This window comes from Elaeis guineensis, chromosome 2 (genome assembly GCF_000442705.2).
Source record: "Elaeis guineensis isolate ETL-2024a chromosome 2, EG11, whole genome shotgun sequence".
Lineage (NCBI taxonomy): Eukaryota > Viridiplantae > Streptophyta > Magnoliopsida > Arecales > Arecaceae > Elaeis > Elaeis guineensis.
Genome location: NC_025994.2, coordinates 78,542,083 through 78,560,602, shown reverse-complemented (window position 1 = coordinate 78,560,602; position 18,520 = coordinate 78,542,083). Strand labels below are relative to the sequence as shown.

The 18,520-nt window shown below is 36.6% G+C and overlaps 1 protein-coding gene across 4 annotated transcripts; it reads left to right on the top strand.

Annotated features, from left to right (window-relative positions):
• Positions 1-34: 34 nt before the first annotated feature.
• Positions 35-12,616, top strand: LOC105058160 (diacylglycerol kinase 1). 4 transcript variants are annotated; one of them, XM_073251896.1, is made up of 8 exons: positions 35-299; positions 2,727-3,914; positions 5,213-5,579; positions 5,659-5,735; positions 11,099-11,218; positions 11,590-11,754; positions 11,929-12,066; positions 12,209-12,616. In XM_073251896.1, the coding sequence occupies exons 2-8, from the start codon at positions 2,757-2,759 to the stop codon at positions 12,356-12,358; spliced, it is 2,175 nt and encodes a 724-aa protein (XP_073107997.1). In that variant the 5' UTR covers positions 35-299; positions 2,727-2,756; the 3' UTR covers positions 12,359-12,616. The 4 variants fall into 4 exon arrangements, with proteins under 4 accessions (XP_073107997.1, XP_010939300.1, XP_010939307.1 ...); XM_010940998.4 differs by having other exon boundaries at positions 74-299; positions 2,675-3,914; XM_010941005.4 differs by having other exon boundaries at positions 96-299; positions 2,675-3,914; positions 11,597-11,754.
• Positions 12,617-18,520: the final 5,904 nt, after the last annotated feature.

Genomic DNA, 18,520 nt, shown 5'->3' with positions numbered 1-18,520 from the left:
CCATATTTATTTATCTTATACTAAAGTATCCTCGGCACCGTTTAATTGAGGGTTGCATCGTAAACTAACGCTTTTTTCTGAAAAGCGTCTACCACCGAGTGGTATTCGAATCATCGAATTAGTATAAGAGCGAGAGGGAGGGGGGAAGGGGGATGGGGAAAAGCTTGGGATGTTTTATTTCCAACGATTTTGATGTCGATTTCGATTTCGATTTCGGGGACATTTCCGTTGAATCAATCTCCTCCAACAGCCTTTCGGGATTTTCTACTATAGCTTTTGTAAGATCTCTCCCCTTTTTGGTAAGATCTCTCCCCTTTTTGTCTCTGTACCTTTTTTTTTTTTTCCTTCAGTGAATCCGTTGATTTTTGCTGTTTTTTAGGTAGAAATTAGTGAGAATGATTGGATTTAGTGATGGATTGAACGGGATTGTTTTTGCTTTCCTCGACCCTTTTTTTTAAAAAAAATCCCATAGCTATTCCTTTATATGTGTTGTAGTCGAACTTACTAATTAATAGTTTGGTTCCAGAACCAATCAAATTACTGAAGTTTTACAAATGTGACGATTATGGGCGTTAGCTGCGGTATGGTTAATATCTTGATATACTAGTGGAAATTGTCTATAATGATTTATAGGAGGAGTTATCATTCTCTTGGCTGTTAGATGGTTATATCTTCAGTTAATGGAATCTGGTAAAGGTTCTAGCTAAGAAAGAAGACATAGGTGTATGTCAGTCACTGTTCAAAGAAAGAGAGCTGTGGAGGTGGACGCTCGAATGCTGGAAGGATGACTGAGTATTATGAACATATTTTAATAGAGAGGACATGAGAGGCTTAGAGAAGGTATATTTCTTTGTTTTTGTGTGTTCTGTGGAAACCTTGTGTGTTTCACTGAGTTTTTAGATAATCTCTCATACACAAGGGTCCTAGTGAATATAATCTTGGTGAAAACCTACATGATAAAAAATAATAGTGAGAGGGATACTGGAGCATGTAGAATACATTGTTTCAAAAACTGCTAGCTTGGTCACCAAGGTGAGGTAGCCTAAAAAGTGTGGGTGCATGCGTTAAGGTACTGCCGTTAACTCCATGCATCATTTGACATTCATTTTTTGGTGCATCCCTTTTTGGGATTTCCAGGATATTTATTACTTTTCAAATGTATTATTTTTGGTTACGTTGACCTTTAGGTGCCTGCCAGCAACTAGACTCTAGGCAGCCCCCTGGCAGCCTGGCCACTTGTCTATCACCTACAGCATCTTAGAATATTGGTATCATAGAGATGAAAGAATGTCTTAAGGATCCCCCTGATCCACCATCCTGGATGTTGGAATCATATTTGGAGAGCCAATTGTTCTCTGGGACAATACAACCATTTTAACTTACAATGTTAAGTTGTTAACCAAACTTTTCTTGAACCTGTACAAACCACTTAATGCCTCTTCGACATGTTCTGGAGTTTTGCCTTTTCAAAATTCCGAAATTGAAACTAAAACATCATGATTTTGATTTTCTCTGAAACCAATCTAAAACTAATGCACTTTTCAAAAGTTGTGACCAGAACTAACTTATAGGGCAAAATTTATTCATTATGTCAGTTGTTTATACTAATCATTGCCATTTTTCTAGATGCCAAGATGCATTTTCTCTACATTAATTTTGAATTTTGCATATTTTAACTAGATTTGGAAGCAATGACATTAGAACCTAAAGAGATTTGGTAGGGAATGTAAGATTTTGATAAATATAAGATTTCTGATATATGTTTGGCCATTTTGGATCTCAATGTCATATTTGAATCATCATAGACTAGATTGCTGTTAGACTAAAACAATATATTCTTTCTGAACATGGTCTTTTAAACATTTAAAATTGAATTTATAATTGTTTTAGTGCAATACAAGGAAATGATGCATTCACAGATATTAAACTATAATATGTACTTTATAATGGTGTCAAGTTATCCTTTTTTGACTCATTTAATTTCTTTATTTTTGATTTTTTTTCCCCTACTTCTAATTAAAATTTTTCGATTTTGAAACTGCCAAACTGTAATATATCATTTGGTCCAGTCAAAATCAAAACTAAGGCCCTTAGGCTCCCAAAAATGGTTCTTTAGGAATTCATAACAACTTTGCTAATAATTACCTTATTATGGAATACAATTTGGTGAGTGGAATTGTTAGTCCATATATTTATTTAAAATGTAGATAGCTTCCATCCATCATGTTGATTTTGATGCTAATTGGAGATATAAAGGAAGTACCCTGCATAATGGCTTAGTGATTCTCTTCTTATTTCTCTTTTTTCTATCCCAAGTACTTTTTAGTTTCCTGGGAATGAAAATGATATGCCAAATTGAATGATTTTTTAAAAGTGACTATTGGACTTGGAATAGCTTTCGTGTTGGTACACCAACTTTAGAAAAAAAAAAAACCTTTCTTTAAATTCTACAGATTTAACCAACTAATGTGTATATGGTGGATGAAAAAAAAAAGGAGGATAAATGGGAATTGATGGTTGATTAACTGTAATTTTATCAAAGCTGTTAATTTTGATTAAGATGGTTTTTGTATTATGCTTATATCTATAACACATAAAAGAATTTGGCAATGATAGTTCTTGTTTCATCTTCATCCTGATTTGCTATGAATATGATCGTCATCCTTTGATTCAGAAATTCTTCACCGTTTCTCAAGCAAAATTACTTTCTATATCATTTCGGTCAGTGAATGTCTCACCTCTGAGTTCTCTGAGGAATGGATGACCATGGAGAAAAAAATAGGATGTCGCATCATAAATGGAACATCATCTCATCTGATGCAGCAGAATCTTGGATCTTCTTTTCTGCTTGCCTTATTGCTGCCTTAGTTGGAATTTTAACAATTCTCTACACTATCAATCAACTGAAGCAAAATTTTACTTTAAGCTTGATGAAAGCTATTAAAGCAAGGTCTAGAAGGAATCGGAAATCAAAACATAAAGCTCTTATTGCTGTCCATGTTTGGAAAATAGAGTCTGCTGCTCATGTAAAAGGTCTAAAGTGCTGTGCCTGTCTAGAGACCATTTCACCATCACCATCGCCTGGGCAGAGCGTTCATCTCTGTGATGTTTGTGGTGCAGCTGCGCACTTGAATTGCTCTTCAAAGGCACATAAAGATTGTAAATGTGTATCTATGGCTGGTCTTGAACATGTCATCCATCAATGGGCTGTGCAGTGGATAGAAATAGCTGACCGACCTGAAGAAATATCTTTTTGTAGTTATTGCGAAGAACCTTGTACTGGATCTTTCCTTGGTAGCTCTCCAATTTGGTACTGTATGTGGTGTCAACAGCTAGTGCATGTTGATTGCCATGCCAGCTTTGCAAAAGAAACAGGCGACATTTGTGATTTGGGTCCATTTAAACGGCTTATCTTATCACCTCTTTTTGTAAAGGACTTGAACAGAACTGGAACTGGTGGGCTTTTGAGCTCTATAACACATGGTGCAAATGAGTTGGCATCAACAGTACGGGAACGCATCAGGAGTCATGGTAAAAAGTATAAGCAAAGCCCTGAATTGCCTATTGACTCAGCTCACAGCACTGGTGCCACAGACTCATCCATGGAGAGCAAAGGAGATGGTCACGAAACACCAAAGAGCTCTCATGAACATGATGAGCACTATGATGATGTAACAGAATCTATACATCAAAGTGGCGAAAGTGATGGCAATACACATGTAAAATCAATTACAGGGAAAAACACATCATTCACTCAATGCGATGACTCTCAGATAGGAAGCAATCAGAGGTATGAACTGAGTGAGTTGCCTCCTGATGCTAGGCCATTATTAGTTTTCATCAACAAGAGAAGCGGTGCCCAACATGGAGATTCACTAAGGCTCCGTTTAAACATTCTTCTAAATCCAGTACAGGTTGGTATTCCTAACAATCTTCTTCATCTACTTGTAGAGTCGTGACATTTTCTTTCAACATTGGGACATTCATGAGTCTATAGATGTAAATTACTTTCTTTTACATATGTTCCAGTGTTGAGTTGATTTCCAGCTCTCTAATCTGCTACTTGCATTTTTTGGATGGAATTCTGGAACCGATTGTGTATAATTGCCTCTTTGAGGTATATAAGTTTTTTTTTCCTCATAATTCATGGGTGATTTTGTCCTTTGGTTTAGATTAACTGTTTGATTGCATGCTTATTGACTTTCCAAGCAAAAATAATTAATCGAATTTAAGTTCAATTCATGAAAAAGATTTACTTTGTAAAACTTTTGTTGCTACTTGTTAATGTCTATTTTCTTCCCTATGTATCTATATGTTTTTATGCATTTAGAATTTAGCTAGAACATACCAGTATAATTTAGATTGAATTCTGAAATGCAAACTAAATGATGTCAAATTAAAGAAAAAATTGACACCATGGCATGATCTCCAACATATATAATGCTTAGAAAAATCAAATATTCAAAATTACTTCCTTTGCGGGTTTTCTACATAGGCATTGATTGCTCATAAAAAAGACAAGGCTTTTAGGTTTAGATACAATATTTGATGTGATTTTTGGTGTAGGAGCATACTTACCTGTTCAGGTTTTTTATGGATGAGTTTGTTTATTGGATCATGATCAGTTGTTTGGATGCTTGATTCTTTTTTTTACCTACTATTTAGTTTTTAGCCTAACTCAAAAATTGTTATCCATTTTATGATCATTCGTTGCATGCTCAAGAAACTCCAACAATTTATCATTCTTAGTTCATGGATATTTTTAAATATTGTAGAGGATGATCAAAGGAGCAGATTCTCAGTCTAATCAAAACATTGTATGCCATACATATTTTCACTTTCTGAAAGATTCTCAGTCTGGGTGTCTTTTTCTCTCTATATGTATTATTATTATTATTATTATTATTATTATTATTATTATTATTATTATTATTATTATTTGTTTTGGTGGTTGAGGGGGTGGTAGAAAAAGGTAATTCATTTGCTTTTCAGTGGCTTTGTAAAGCATTTATTAAGGTATCCTCTTACCTATGCTCAAAACAACTCAGCCTAGATATTGGAGTTTTAACTTTTCATGGGCTCGTATTAGCAGATACATGGGAACCTCGCTTATCTAATAAAAATCTGAGATAGGAGTTTGATAGTGTGAAACTCAGCCAGCCTAAGCTGGCTCAGTCAAGTCTTTCTGTCATTGACTTTTTTTCTCTGTCAGGTATTTGAGTTGAGTAGGGATCAGGGACCAGAGATGGGTCTGTTTTTCTTCAGAAGGGTACCTCGTTTCAGAGTTCTTGTGTGTGGTGGAGATGGCACGGTGCGTTGGGTTCTAGATGCGATTGACAAGCAAAAATTTGAATCCCCACCCCCTGTTGCCATTCTTCCAGCTGGTACAGGCAATGATCTTGCAAGAGTGTTATCTTGGGGTGGTGGTCTTGGTTCTATTGAGAGGCAGGGAGGTTTGTACACAGCTTTGAACAATATAGAACATGCTGTGGTCACCATTCTTGATAGGTGGAAGATAACAATTGAAAGTATCCAATCCAAGCTTTCCCAACCTCCAAAGTTTATGAACAATTATCTTGGTAATGCAAATATTCACCTGTCCACATAGAATATACAATAAAAATACAGAAAAAAAAATTTACCTGCCTACATTGACAGGAATTGGGTGTGATGCGAAGGTTGCTCTAGACATTCATAATCTGCGGGAAGAAAACCCTGAAAAGTTCTGCAATCAGGTAATGCTTCTTGCCTTTAACACTTAATGGACATTAATTTCTCACTTAATTGGAGATGCTGTTTTTGGAATTTTGATTGTCATCTATTTAGCATCTGTCTGAGTGGGTAAAGCTTGTTTCAAATGGATTTGGTCTGTTGAATTTTTGGAAAACTTATTGGCATATTCAGAAACATGTACTGCTTTTTGTTTTTTTTAATTTTTCAGGTGCTAGATATATTCATGGTTTCTTTTCTAAACAGGAATGGCAGTGTTGCACTTAATTTTTATCTCAGATCATTTAATTCTAGGTAAGATGCATGCCATATGCCTTATCCTTCTCCTAACTGGAAAATTGTTCCCAATAAGGAAAAAAGCAGAAAAAACTCTGAGATTGCATAAAAGGATGCAAACAATTTTTTTTCTTTTCCTGTAATCTGTATTCGTAACTTTTGTTTCATATAATGAAATGGAACAGCTTCAAATCTGATGGTGTTCAAAGAGACATGCCTTTGTCATGCTTTTTCGATTTAATGCTCAACATCTTACTAGTTGGTTGCTGAAAACTGGAACAGTTACAGGGGTTGGTACTCTTGAATAAACTGAGATAGAATTGAGTAGAACTACCTTCCAAGTTTTTATGGAACCAGGTTAAGTGGTTTAAATCTACCACAAAAGTCCCCATCAATGGAAGCAAGAACCTAGTAGGTATGATTGTTATAGGCCATGGCCAATCTTTGGTGTCATGTAAATAAAATACTCATACAATTGTAGCGTCGGGAGTATACAGATGTCCCTAGTGCCATACTTTAAATTCAAGAGTTCACCAACCAGCCCCTAAAAGTGCATTATGACTTGAATCTTCATTATGAAGCTAGAGTGTTGCTTAATGAGCCAAACATGAGGTAGTGGTTCGGTGGCTAGACTAAAAAAATATAGTTGATCTCAATGTGCTTCGTTTTCTTCTGAAAACTGGATTGCCATCAATTGGAATAGCACTTTCAGTTATCCTAGTTTTGGTAGTAAATTTGATGCCCATATTGAAGAGAAAGTGACACTGTCAATGACTTCATTGCAATTCTAGTCTTTAACCATGCTCACCTTAATTTACAGTAAGATACAATATCATGCCCTTCGATCTGCAGGTTTGATGAAACCTATATGTGACTTGTATAACACCAGTTGGCATGATATTCATTTGAACTAAAGTTTGCCGTATTGTATCAGACCGGACGGTATGGGGCATACTGTGTTATACTAGGGGATGGTAATCGATCAGGTATGGATCGAGTTGGCTCATATCCATATCTGCCCTGCAATTAAAAATCCCATACCTATACCCATATCCATACCCACCCGTACCCACCCACCTCGAGTCGAGTCAAGTAGAGATGTGGATCGGGTTAGGTTGGATTGATAAGAGGGGTTGGGTCGGATCGGGTCAGGTCAGGTACGTATAAATAATATAAAATCATTATAATTTTGAAAGGGGGATATGTATTAAGGTTATATCGAGTTAAGTTCGGAGCAGGGCATACTATTATCCATGGCTGATGTGAACCCACTTTGGATATTTTTTTTCTAGAACCCATACCCATCCTAGATTCTAATTAGATCGGATAAAATCCACCCCATTCGGCTTGGGTCGGGCACTCTGCTGGTTGGCTAAAATTGCCATCCTTATACCACGTACCGGTTCAATACCAGTATGCGGGATGGGAGGCGTACCGATATTTAGTGCGCCGAACCGATCCCGTATCGATATAGTAGTAGGTTGGCACCAGTATGAGACCTGGTACTAAAATAGCGAACCTTGATCTAAACTAACATTACTCATGGATTCAAAGCTCTACTTTAGAAGTGGAAAAGAAAAATAATGAAGAATAGATTGATGTGTGAAATTATGCCAAGATGGCAATACATAGATCAAGGGTCACTGGGAAATTGGCTAACTACCGGCATTGCATGCACTATAACTGGTTCAGGGATCATCAGATAGAGAAGAGTACTAAAAAAATTGAGCATATTTATTGGATTTGAATATGACTTGCCCTGTTAGTAGAATGATGCTTCTAAAGAATTTTGTCAGTTTAACTACAGTGCAGATATTGGTCAACTGATTAGGTCAGAGGTACAATCCGCTGAGATAAATACCATTTTTGGGAGGGAGGGCAACCTCAAGATTGAAAAATTAGTAGAAATCATGTCAAATTGACATTACAAATGTAGGTTTAAATGACTGATGCTGGAAATGTTATTGGTAACGGAAACCATGTTAATTGTTGTCATTTCAGGAGTGTCATGCCATTACAGCTAGATATTTGTTGCTATTGATGAAGCTTACATGATGGACAATCATGTTGGAAAAGTGCAAGCTACAGACGAGAGGCCTGTCTGGCCTAGGCACAGCATGGTTGAAGTGACAAGTTTTGGTCATTGATATGTCAAGTTCTTGTAATGCAACTGAGGGTATGTCATGATGTGGTCCTTAACATGTATGTAAGAGTCTCTTTCCAAGATTGTTGGAAACTGAATCTAGTTAAAGCAATATTCTCTTTCTATACCATGGATGGCAAAAACCCTTTTTGTCCCCTAGAGTTATATGACAATATCATGCTTCTTTATGGTCTGGTGGTTTTACGTTTTTCCATATAACATATTAGACATTTGTGGAGAGCACTTCCCTGAATGAATAATTAGCCATATGGGAGATGTGGCTTTGATGCTAAATGTTGAAGAAGCTTGTCTTGCATGGTGGCTGTGATCAAGGTTTTAAATCCCATGAGACACGGGTATCCTAGTTTCTCCATAGAACGGGATGCCCCACCGTCCTACCTCATCCCAGTCAAGAGTTCTGTAGGTACCCTCTATCTCTCTCCCCTTTCTCTTTCCTTTCTTTTCTTTTTCTTTTTTTCTTTACTTTCTTCCTTTCCTCTCTTTTTCCTTACCTTCCTTGCTTTCATTTTTTGTCTTCTTTCTTTCTCTTATTCCTTCCTATGCCTATTTCTTTCCTTTTTTTCTTCCTTCTTTTCTTCCTTTCATCCTTTTTTTTGGTCCTTTCTTTCTTTCCTTCCTTTTTCGTCTTTCCTTTTATATTTCTTTTTTTTCCATCTTTCCTTTCATTCGTTCTTTCATTTTGTCTTCTTCTTACCCCACATGGATGAGTTTTGGAGTCCTGACTCCATCCTGGTCCTGTTTGCTTATAGAAACGAGACAGGATGGCTGAAACGCCTCTCATCCCACTCGAACGTAAAACCTTGGTTATGATAGTAATGAAATATCAAAGAGTACTATGATTAGGACATGACAACAGCTTGCTGATCTGATTCATTTTATCAAACATTTTGACTTTGAAAATAACAGGAGAACTTACAGTGAGTCTACGTGTTCAGCAATATGTAGTATACAAAGATGTCTCTTGTGGTGACAAGAATCTTAAAGGTGGCGAAACCTAAAACTAGGGAATTGAGAAATGAAATTTGCAAGCTTGGCATTTCTAGCAATGGAGGATAAGGTGTTAGATTCTGAGATGCAAAGTGCATGTATAATGGAGATCAAAGGAAGCCCATGTAAGAGAACTTTTGCTGCATCAAATGGTATGCTTGTTGGGAGAAAGAAAAGCTTGGTAGTCAAGGTTGTGAAACTTGGTTTCAGTTTCAGTTTCAATTTCAATATCCTGAGTAGATTTTTTGTTTTGCCAGTTTGGTAGTTCCATTCTGGGCCTTGGAGTTTCAGCCAAAAGAAGTGGAAAAAAAATCCAAAAAATAAGAAATTAGGAAAAAAGAAATCAGGAAAAGTCCTTTTACATGATTCAGCTGTGTTTTGGGTTACTAGGATCATAATCCATGTATGTCTGATAGTTTTAATTTGAAATTGAATTGTATCAAAGTTTAATGCATTAAACAGATTGCAGTAGTGCACTGTTGATTAGAAGTATCTGCATCACTCAATCAAGCGAAGCGTAAAATAAGAAGACAAGTACATAAGATATGGAATTAATTACATGCATCTATTCAATACCACAAAAATCTAAACTAATAACCTATGTAAACAAGAAAAATTTCTAAGCATATATTATTCTGTTTTATTTAATTACCTTTCTAAGCAAGAAAAAACCAATGTGTGCACATGTTCCATCAAAACATATTCCACTCAATTTCATTTAAATAACCTTAGTTAAGAAAAACCAATCTAATTATGTTTGCTTCTATTTCATTTTGGTAACCTATTACCTATCCATGCAAGGAAAACCCATCTAAATAAGAAACCATGATATTTCATTAATCCATTTTAATATTTCATTTGTTCCTAAAAAAGAGAAAAAAATTATGCTAGAAAAAGAGAATCATATCAATATGCAATGCTTTCTAATTAGTAAGGAAATTGGTTTTTTTTTTTAAAGTGAATCAAAGAAAGCATACCACCTATGGACTTGTCTTTTGTTTCTGAAAAATGGATCAATTTTGACAGAAACTGACACTGAAGCAAAACTTAGAACCTTGTTGGTGATACTAAAAAAATGGTTGGTGAATATGGCTCATGATGCAAGCCCCATAGAGTTAGTATTTTGCTGGTTAGATATGGTTTTGTTTTGGATCTTGTTTTTCTCATATTGGTTTTTCCATTACCATTTAGCTTACCATAATAATTGTGAAAGCTTTTATCAATGACTTTGATACAAAGGTTTGCTTTCGAAAATATATTATCGTTCATGTTGCTTTTTGATCTTTCTAGACCTGTCCATTTAAACTCGCAATTGCTTTAGTGTGAAATGTACTTGAGGAGCTGGACACTGACAAGTCTTTGAGGAATTCGTAGTCTTGTTTGCTGATTCGAATATTGGTAGTTTGGGGGGGCAACAAAGCTTTTTGTGTTTTTGGCTGGTTTGCTGCTATTTCCAACTAAAAAATGCAAACTTTGTTTATTCTTAGCTTTTTTTTTCCTGAAGAAAAATGTCTCTTATTTGTATTAAACCTTCTTTACCATTTAAAATACAAAAACATTCGTAGCAAGCTTTGACTTTCTACTGTTTGATAACAGTCAAGTTTGCTAAAGAATCCCATTTATTATTTTCTGGTCAGATTTGTTTATTTTATTTTACTTGATGTGTCTACATAGTAAAATTTGAAAATTTTATTATGTAGAAAATATTAAATAGCAACTGATTCCTCATCAAATTACTTTTTAATATTTTTTTTTTAAATAGTAAAATTTTTAAATTTGTTTTGTTGAAATATGTATCATGTGGTTTCTTGTTTTTTTCTGAATTTTGCACAATACTAATTACTCTCAGTTTTTAGCCACCTTGTTTTCAGATGAGCTTTGTGCTCCTGCCCTTAGCTAGAATTATTCTCAAGAGCTAAAATTCTGGTTATTTCTGTGCAGTTTATGAATAAGGTGCTTTACGCAAAAGAAGGGGCAAAGTGCATTATGGATAGGACATTTGCAGACTTTCCCTGGCAAATCAGATTAGAGGTAGATGGAGTCGAGATTGAAATTCCTGAGGTGTGTCCTTGTGATCTTTAAGCATGTTATTGGCTGGAATCATCATCATCATCGTTATCTTATTATTATTCTTAGTATTATTCTTGAGCAGGCCTATCCTATATGTTTGCAAATGATCAACTTCTCATTTTCTGGTATCTACAATTAAAGGCCAGTTTGCATCTCATGCTCTTGATCTTCCCCTTGAACATTTCTATGTTATTATGAGACCTATTTGATTCTTATTCAGTAGCATCGGTGTAGATATGGCACTTTCTTTTGCACAACTAGGTTAAGAAATACTGGTGTTTAATTGCTACGTCCCCTCACTGCTACAACACCTCAACAAGAGTTACCCTACATTCTACTTCTAAGAAGTTCAAGCTTTCTAGGATGCAGAAGGTGTACTTGTTGCCAACATTGGAAGCTACATGGGAGGGGTTGATTTGTGGCAAAGTGAGGATGACAATTATGATGGTTTTCAGCCACAACTCATGCATGACAAGATGCTCGAAATTGTCAGTTTTACTGGAACCTGGCATCTTGGGAAACTTCAGGTAACTAATAAAGGTGCTTATGTATCAGTTAGGTAAATCGTTCGATGTCTTTTTCGGTGTTTAGTCAGTTGGGAACTCTTGGCGTGGGTGGTGATTGCAGATTTGTGATCAGGATATTTGAATATCAGAGTAACTATTCACATTTTTAAATTGAGAGTGATTTGGTTTCAATAGGTCGGGCTTTCTCGAGCTCAGAAGCTGGCTCAAGGGCATCGCATCAATATCCAAATCTTTTCTCCCATGCCTATTCAAGTGGATGGAGAACCTTGGTTTCAACAACCATGTAAAATAGAAATATCTCATCATAGCCAGGTTCTCTCTCTCTCTCTCTCTCTCTCTCTCTCTCTCTCTGTGTGAGATTGTTTGCATTTGCATTCAACATTGCGTATGTGCTGCTTGAGCTTATAAAGTGGATGCTAACTAAATTTTCACTAGCAAAAATTTGATAATGCAGGCCTTTATGTTAAAGAGAGTGACTGAGGAACCTTTAGGTCATGCAGTTTCTGTAATCACTGATGTGCTTGAAAATGCTGAATCTAGTGGTGTCATCAGCGCTGCACAGAAGAGGGCACTCCTTCAACAGATGGCAGTGAGGCTTTCCTAGGATCCTCCCTGTAGGGTCAGGTATATGTTTCCCAGTTGTGTATTAGCCTTCTGAGGTTTGTTCATTTCTTTCTGGTAAACATTTGCTTCCTTGATGTCAGAAAGGTAGAAATACAAACTTTGGCAGGCATTTTGTAAATAGTGCAGTACTCTTTATGTAAAACACTGGAAAAGTACAGCTTACAAGATTTTACCAGCGACCAGCTTACCATTTGTATCTGTGATCGATATAATGCACCTTCATGATTCATTTTTCTTTTGACCTTGCCAATTTGGGAGGTACTCTTCCACCATATCTTAATGCAGCTGGAGCATGGAAAGACCAAAACAAAAGCTGGCTATGTTTCAAATTGTCTGGATCCTCCAAATCTAACCAAGAAACTTATAGCATTTCTAAATCTTTCCTCAGTGTTTAAGAGATCTGGTGGGAACTGTACTTTGTTGTTGTTAAATACTCTCTTTACTGATTAAAAGCCTAGTACTTTTGTCTCTGCCAAACTGAACTTTGATTTAGCGCATCATTTTGTATGTTGGGCCTGATTGTTGGGTAAGTGCTGCTGAAGTCGTGTAATAATTTCCCCTAGATGTATTTAAGAAAGGTGCTTCTGTCAAATGGATGCAGAGAAGTTACAAGAGAGGCGCAAATGATCGGTCTTTTCCTCTTCAGTGCCATATGGTGGACAGTTCATCTTCTTTTTTTTTTTTTTTTTTTTTTTAGTTCTCCTCTTATCATGTTATAAAAAGAAAATCTTTGCTTTTTCTGGCAATCTAACTTTCCATATATTGTTATCCTGGCTAGACCAAACTCCTCCATTGCTTAGAAAAAAGTAATAACTTTTGATTGAAAATATTGTCTTTAAGTCCATTTGCATGCCACTTTATCCTGCTCTATTGTAGGGGTTATGTTGCGAGGGTTATTTCTTTGAGACGTGAGAGCATTGATTCAACAGGTTCCTCACAGTTCCGATGCATTACTTCTCTAAAGTGATATTTGCATTCTGAGTACTGAAAAATTCAGCTATAGAAAGCTTTGATTTGAAAATGAGGACAAATAGTTGTGGATAAATTTTTCTAAGGGGTGCTACATAAAAAAGTTATGCTACTCTAAAACAGTGACCAAGCCAGGTTGGTACCTGATGTCCATTTCTTATAATGAAAAGCATATTTTGTCTAAAAAATTGTAGAGAATTGCACTATGCTTTTCCATGCCTCTGAAACAAGTTTGAGACTTCTCGGTTCCTCCTGACGAGGCAGCATTTTGCAAATTAACAACTAATTCTCTCTACGGCTTGTGAATTTTCTTGTAAAATCTTTACCACCATTTTAACAATAGGCATTGGTTAAAGAGCCTTAAACTGATGATACTCGGCCTGCCTAACTTTTTCGGTCAGTATACTTTTTCCCAGCTCATTAAGCAATGACTTCCAAAGCAAATGTTCTCTCCTCTCCATGAGAATCACCAGCGTTTCTCTCGATTCTTGCAATGATTTTTTGAGGAATAAGAAAAGTAGACATCCAGTATTGCGTTGATCACAGTTATCAAGGTTAGCCTTTCGACTATGGATAGAAGCCTATCTTTCTAAGCCGCCAACCTCTTGTATATTTTCACTCCCAAGAAGGATCATTGTAACTCTTAGCTTTGAGGAAAGGATAGGAAATCCAAATACTTGGTAGGTTAGAGTGGAGTAATACATTAGACATGCAAATATCTTGCAAGAGTTTTTAGAAATACCAATGCCAAATAGATTGCTCTTTTCAAAATTATTCTTCAAGCTTGTAAGAAGCTCCAAGGACTATAAAACGTCAAATTTGTGGCCTACAAGTGTTTGGCATCACAAAATATGAGTGTGTCACCGGCGTATTAGATGCAATAGATATTTGTTTTGGCTCTTGAGAATCCTATTCCAACCATTACCCCATTCGGGTTACCAACTTGAGTATTCTATCCAAAAAATCAGCTGCCAGCTTGACAAGAAGAGATGATAGAAGATTGCTTTGCTTTAAACCTTTTTTTATCTGGATCCAGTTACATGGTTCGCCATTCACAAGTGGTGTAACTTTGCCTATCCTTAGGTTTTGTGAGATCTAGAGGCACCATTTTGGTCCAAATCTTTTGACCTTTAGGAGGGAGAGGAGGAAGTTCCAATCTATATTATTGAAGGCTTTCTTAAAATCCAACTGGTATAACAATATTTTTCTTTGATTTATGACGATAAGAGATGATCTCCAATGCCATTAAATAGCTATCCAATATTTGTCCTCCTTTGATGAATGAAAATTGAGAGTCACGGGTAAGATGATCCATGTGCTTGCATTGTCTTAAAGCAAGAATTTTGCTAATAACTTTCTGGATTCCATCTAACAAACTTATCGGCCTGATATTTTTAGACTTCTTTGGAATTAAAGCAAGATAGGAGTAATTTATTCTTGCAATATTAGTCTTGCCCAAGTAGAAATCTTTCATTAGTTTGCAGATCTCATCTTTAATTATCCCTCAGAAGTGTTGATAGAAGGGAAAGGGAAATCTTTCTGGCCCAGCTCCTTGTCTCTAAATATTGCTTGTTTGATTTCATCCTCGATAAATGGGGCGTCGAGATCTATCAGTTCTTTATGCCTGTTATGGAAGATAGCATGCCAGTCAGCTGAGATGTTGTTTTCTCTGGCTGTTCCAAAAAGATCAGTAAGATAGTTGCCAAAGGCTTTTTTTTTTTTATTTTTGTAGTTTGCTCCACTGTCACTCCTTGGTGTTCAATTTGGTTGATACTATTTTGCCGTCTTCTTGTGCTTGCCATTATATGAAAGGACTTGGTGTTTTTATCATCATGTTTTAGCCGGTTTGCTCAAGTCGCTGTTTCCAATGAAGTGCATGTTGAAAGAGTGATAGGAGTGTCCCAACTAACTTTATTTTCCCTCCCTATGTGACACTGGATCTTTTACTTTTTGTCAAAGAACCCCTCCTCTCCGTTCTAATTGGCCAGCGGGTTGCCAGTTGCACAATTTAAATTGGTCACTTGGACTAAGAATCAACATGCTTCTGAGCCCGCTTGCTTGGACCAGGACTCTGGAGCCGGTAAGGGTCAAGTACGTTTTGGAAACAGCTAAGCCGAGCCCCATTTGGTCAATCTAAACCAAATAAAAGTGGAAATAAACATGGGTCACCATAATCTTTTGTCAAAGACACTGATTTAACTGAATGACTGGCCACCACAATCACGTTTGACTCAGTCCTGGGCTTTTACTTGACCCAGTTAGGCATATTACCATAATATGGCTTTTTTGGGTAACATGAAGGGCTACCCTCCTTCCACCATATGGGCACCCAATGTAGACCGGAGCTCAGGATCTCTATGGCAGGCAGTCTGAGCCATTGCCCGTGTGACTGGGATTATGATGTAATCAGAGTAAACATAAGGCTTGCTTAGCTGGGGGAGTTAGGTTATGGGATGAGAATGGGAATGAATGATTCTTACTCGAGCCATTTGGTTGGACGGAATCCGATTCCCATTCCGATTCTAGAGGTGAGGAGGAAATAAGAATATCCCAATCTTCTAAAATTCAATTCTGACTCTTTTAATATTCAAATTTCGTTCCAATTCCAATTCTAACATCAACAAACCAAAGAGATATAACCAATTCGATTCCCATTCCAATTCATTCCGATTCCGATCTCGATTCTGATTCTGGTTCCGATTCCGATCGCCAACCAAATGCCATGGGATCCTAATTAATACAAATTATTTATTTAAAATACCTCATGGATTGTACAATTAGAATTCAACTTTAAAAATTTAACCACAAAGGCCCTACTAGGAACTCTAATTGTATAAGACCTTGCACATAGACTGTATAAAAGAACTAGACCGTACAATATTAGCCACAAAAGGCCTCGTGCTGGAACTATAGTTGTGTAAGACTTTACATAGTTAGGCAGTATAATAGAACCAGATGAATGAAGACAATGCAAGGAATAAAATAATAACAATAACATGAGATACCAAGTGCCATGGGACGGCTTCCAAATTAGGCACGACGTTGACCTAAGAACAACCGGCACCCGACCTGGAGCGAACGTTCTCCTAAGCCATGGCCCTCCAACGGCCGCAGGGTCAGACCAATTGCCCTCAGATTTGGAAGAAGATATATGCGACAGCTCTGGTGCCAACTTCTCATGGAAACATGTAAGGAAGAATACGATGCAGGTCAACTCAATAAATTTCTAGTCCATTTGAGCGAAACCACTGGGAGGCAGGCTGGCATCCTTGCATTTGGACGGGGCTTAGTTTGGTCCAAAGGTTCAGTTGTTGCACATGGGGTTAGGTGCACATTTGCTAGTTTCTGAAGGCGACTACGAGTCCTCATCATGCTTTGTATTTTTGTCCGTTCCTTCCGGTTAAACTACTGGTTAATTTTTTGACTAAATAAATAAATTGGTTTCTTGTCAAATTGGACATGTGTTCGTTCAGGTGGGTCCATCAATCAAAGGTTGGTGACTAAAAACAACAGACATATGAAATGAGTGAATAACACCATCATTTTAATCAACTACCAATTGATTAGTGGATGCCTAAGTGCTTGACTTAATTTTATTGACTAGATGGAAAGTTTGAACTAAAGAGAACCAAATAGGTTAAAAGAAATGATGTCAGTAATAAAAAAAAATTTTCCTTCCTGCTCGTTAGTGGTATATCAATTTCATATGGAAATGTGGGGGAAGAACCACTCAACGCCAAATATGAAATTTATAAAAAAATACCAATAATATATAAATTTCTTTTTTTTGCTAATTAAGAATATATCAATTAACATAGTATTGTTGTTAATGCTGTATTTGGAGGAAGTACCATTCTAAGGTATCTGAATTGATTTGAGATGCAAACTTAGAATTTCTGTAAAAATTTTATCAAATAAATTATTTGGGATTGAAATCATAGTTTTGTAACACTAAGCTGATGCTTAAACCATACAAGTAGTGTGAAATTTAAAAAAAATCGCACATCAGTTACATGATAACATTTTTGTAAATCTCATAGCAGCATAATATGTAAATTTCACATCATTCCTCGCTCCAGTAGCTTTATTGACACCAAATGTCATCAAAAAAAAAATTACATATCAAACACGTTATTTGTTGCCGAGCAAAACTTAAAATACTAACTCAATTAATTTTAATCAGACAGTTCTGATACTCTCATGCGTATATTAAATGATTCTAAAACTGTTGAACAACAGTACTTTTAAACTCTCTGATTAATTAAAAATGTCACAATTAATAATAAGACGTTTTATATAAAGTTACATGCTCATGAGGCCGTTCCACGATAAATTGCATGTCGTAAATGACTCATTTCAGGCACGCATGATTAGTGACATGCTACCATGTGTCCTTGTGCGATTCTAAGCATAGGAATCCTCAATGTTGCCACGTCTTTGTGAGAGACTGGGTGGAGATGGGCATGGCGAAAGTTCTACATGTCCACCACCACTTTGTGCCACATCACACGGCTACAAGGTTGGGGTACCCAACTGGCGAACCATAAACACTGAGTAACCAAAGAATATCTAGCATATATTTAATCCATTTAAGTATATGCTACATATACTCGCTTTCTCGAGTTAGATAGACTCGAGATGAACTTGAGATTTTTCCTTTTACCATGGAGATAAACTCGGTTTCTCAGTGTCTGAACCCAAGCTCTGACCCCAGCCCCACCGCCATTAGAATGAATTAAGAAATTAAAAATGGTATTACCGTGTACACTCTCACCCTTCTTCGCTTTTCGATTCGATCTTTTCTAGATTTCATCTTGCAGTGTTGTTCACGTTTCGGTCGAAGAGGAACCGATTTGGTGGCAGTTCCCCACCCCTCCACTACGCCCACGCTTAATTTCGCCCACTTCACTGCTTTTTATTTAATAATATTGGCGTTAGGTTTTCCGACAGCTCGCCCCATGTCTCGCTTCGATCTCACTCAAAGCGCGCCCTTTTCTTAATCCCTCGTTCGCTCTCGTTCCTGGGATCTGAAGCTTCCTCTCGTTTTCTCTAATGGACGTGGTAAAAATCTCATCTTTCTGTAAAAATAAATAAAAAAAACTAATTCACTTAAATAACACGTTCTAGGCTTTTTGATTTGTTTTTTTGGATTTTTTCGTTTTTATACCTTAAA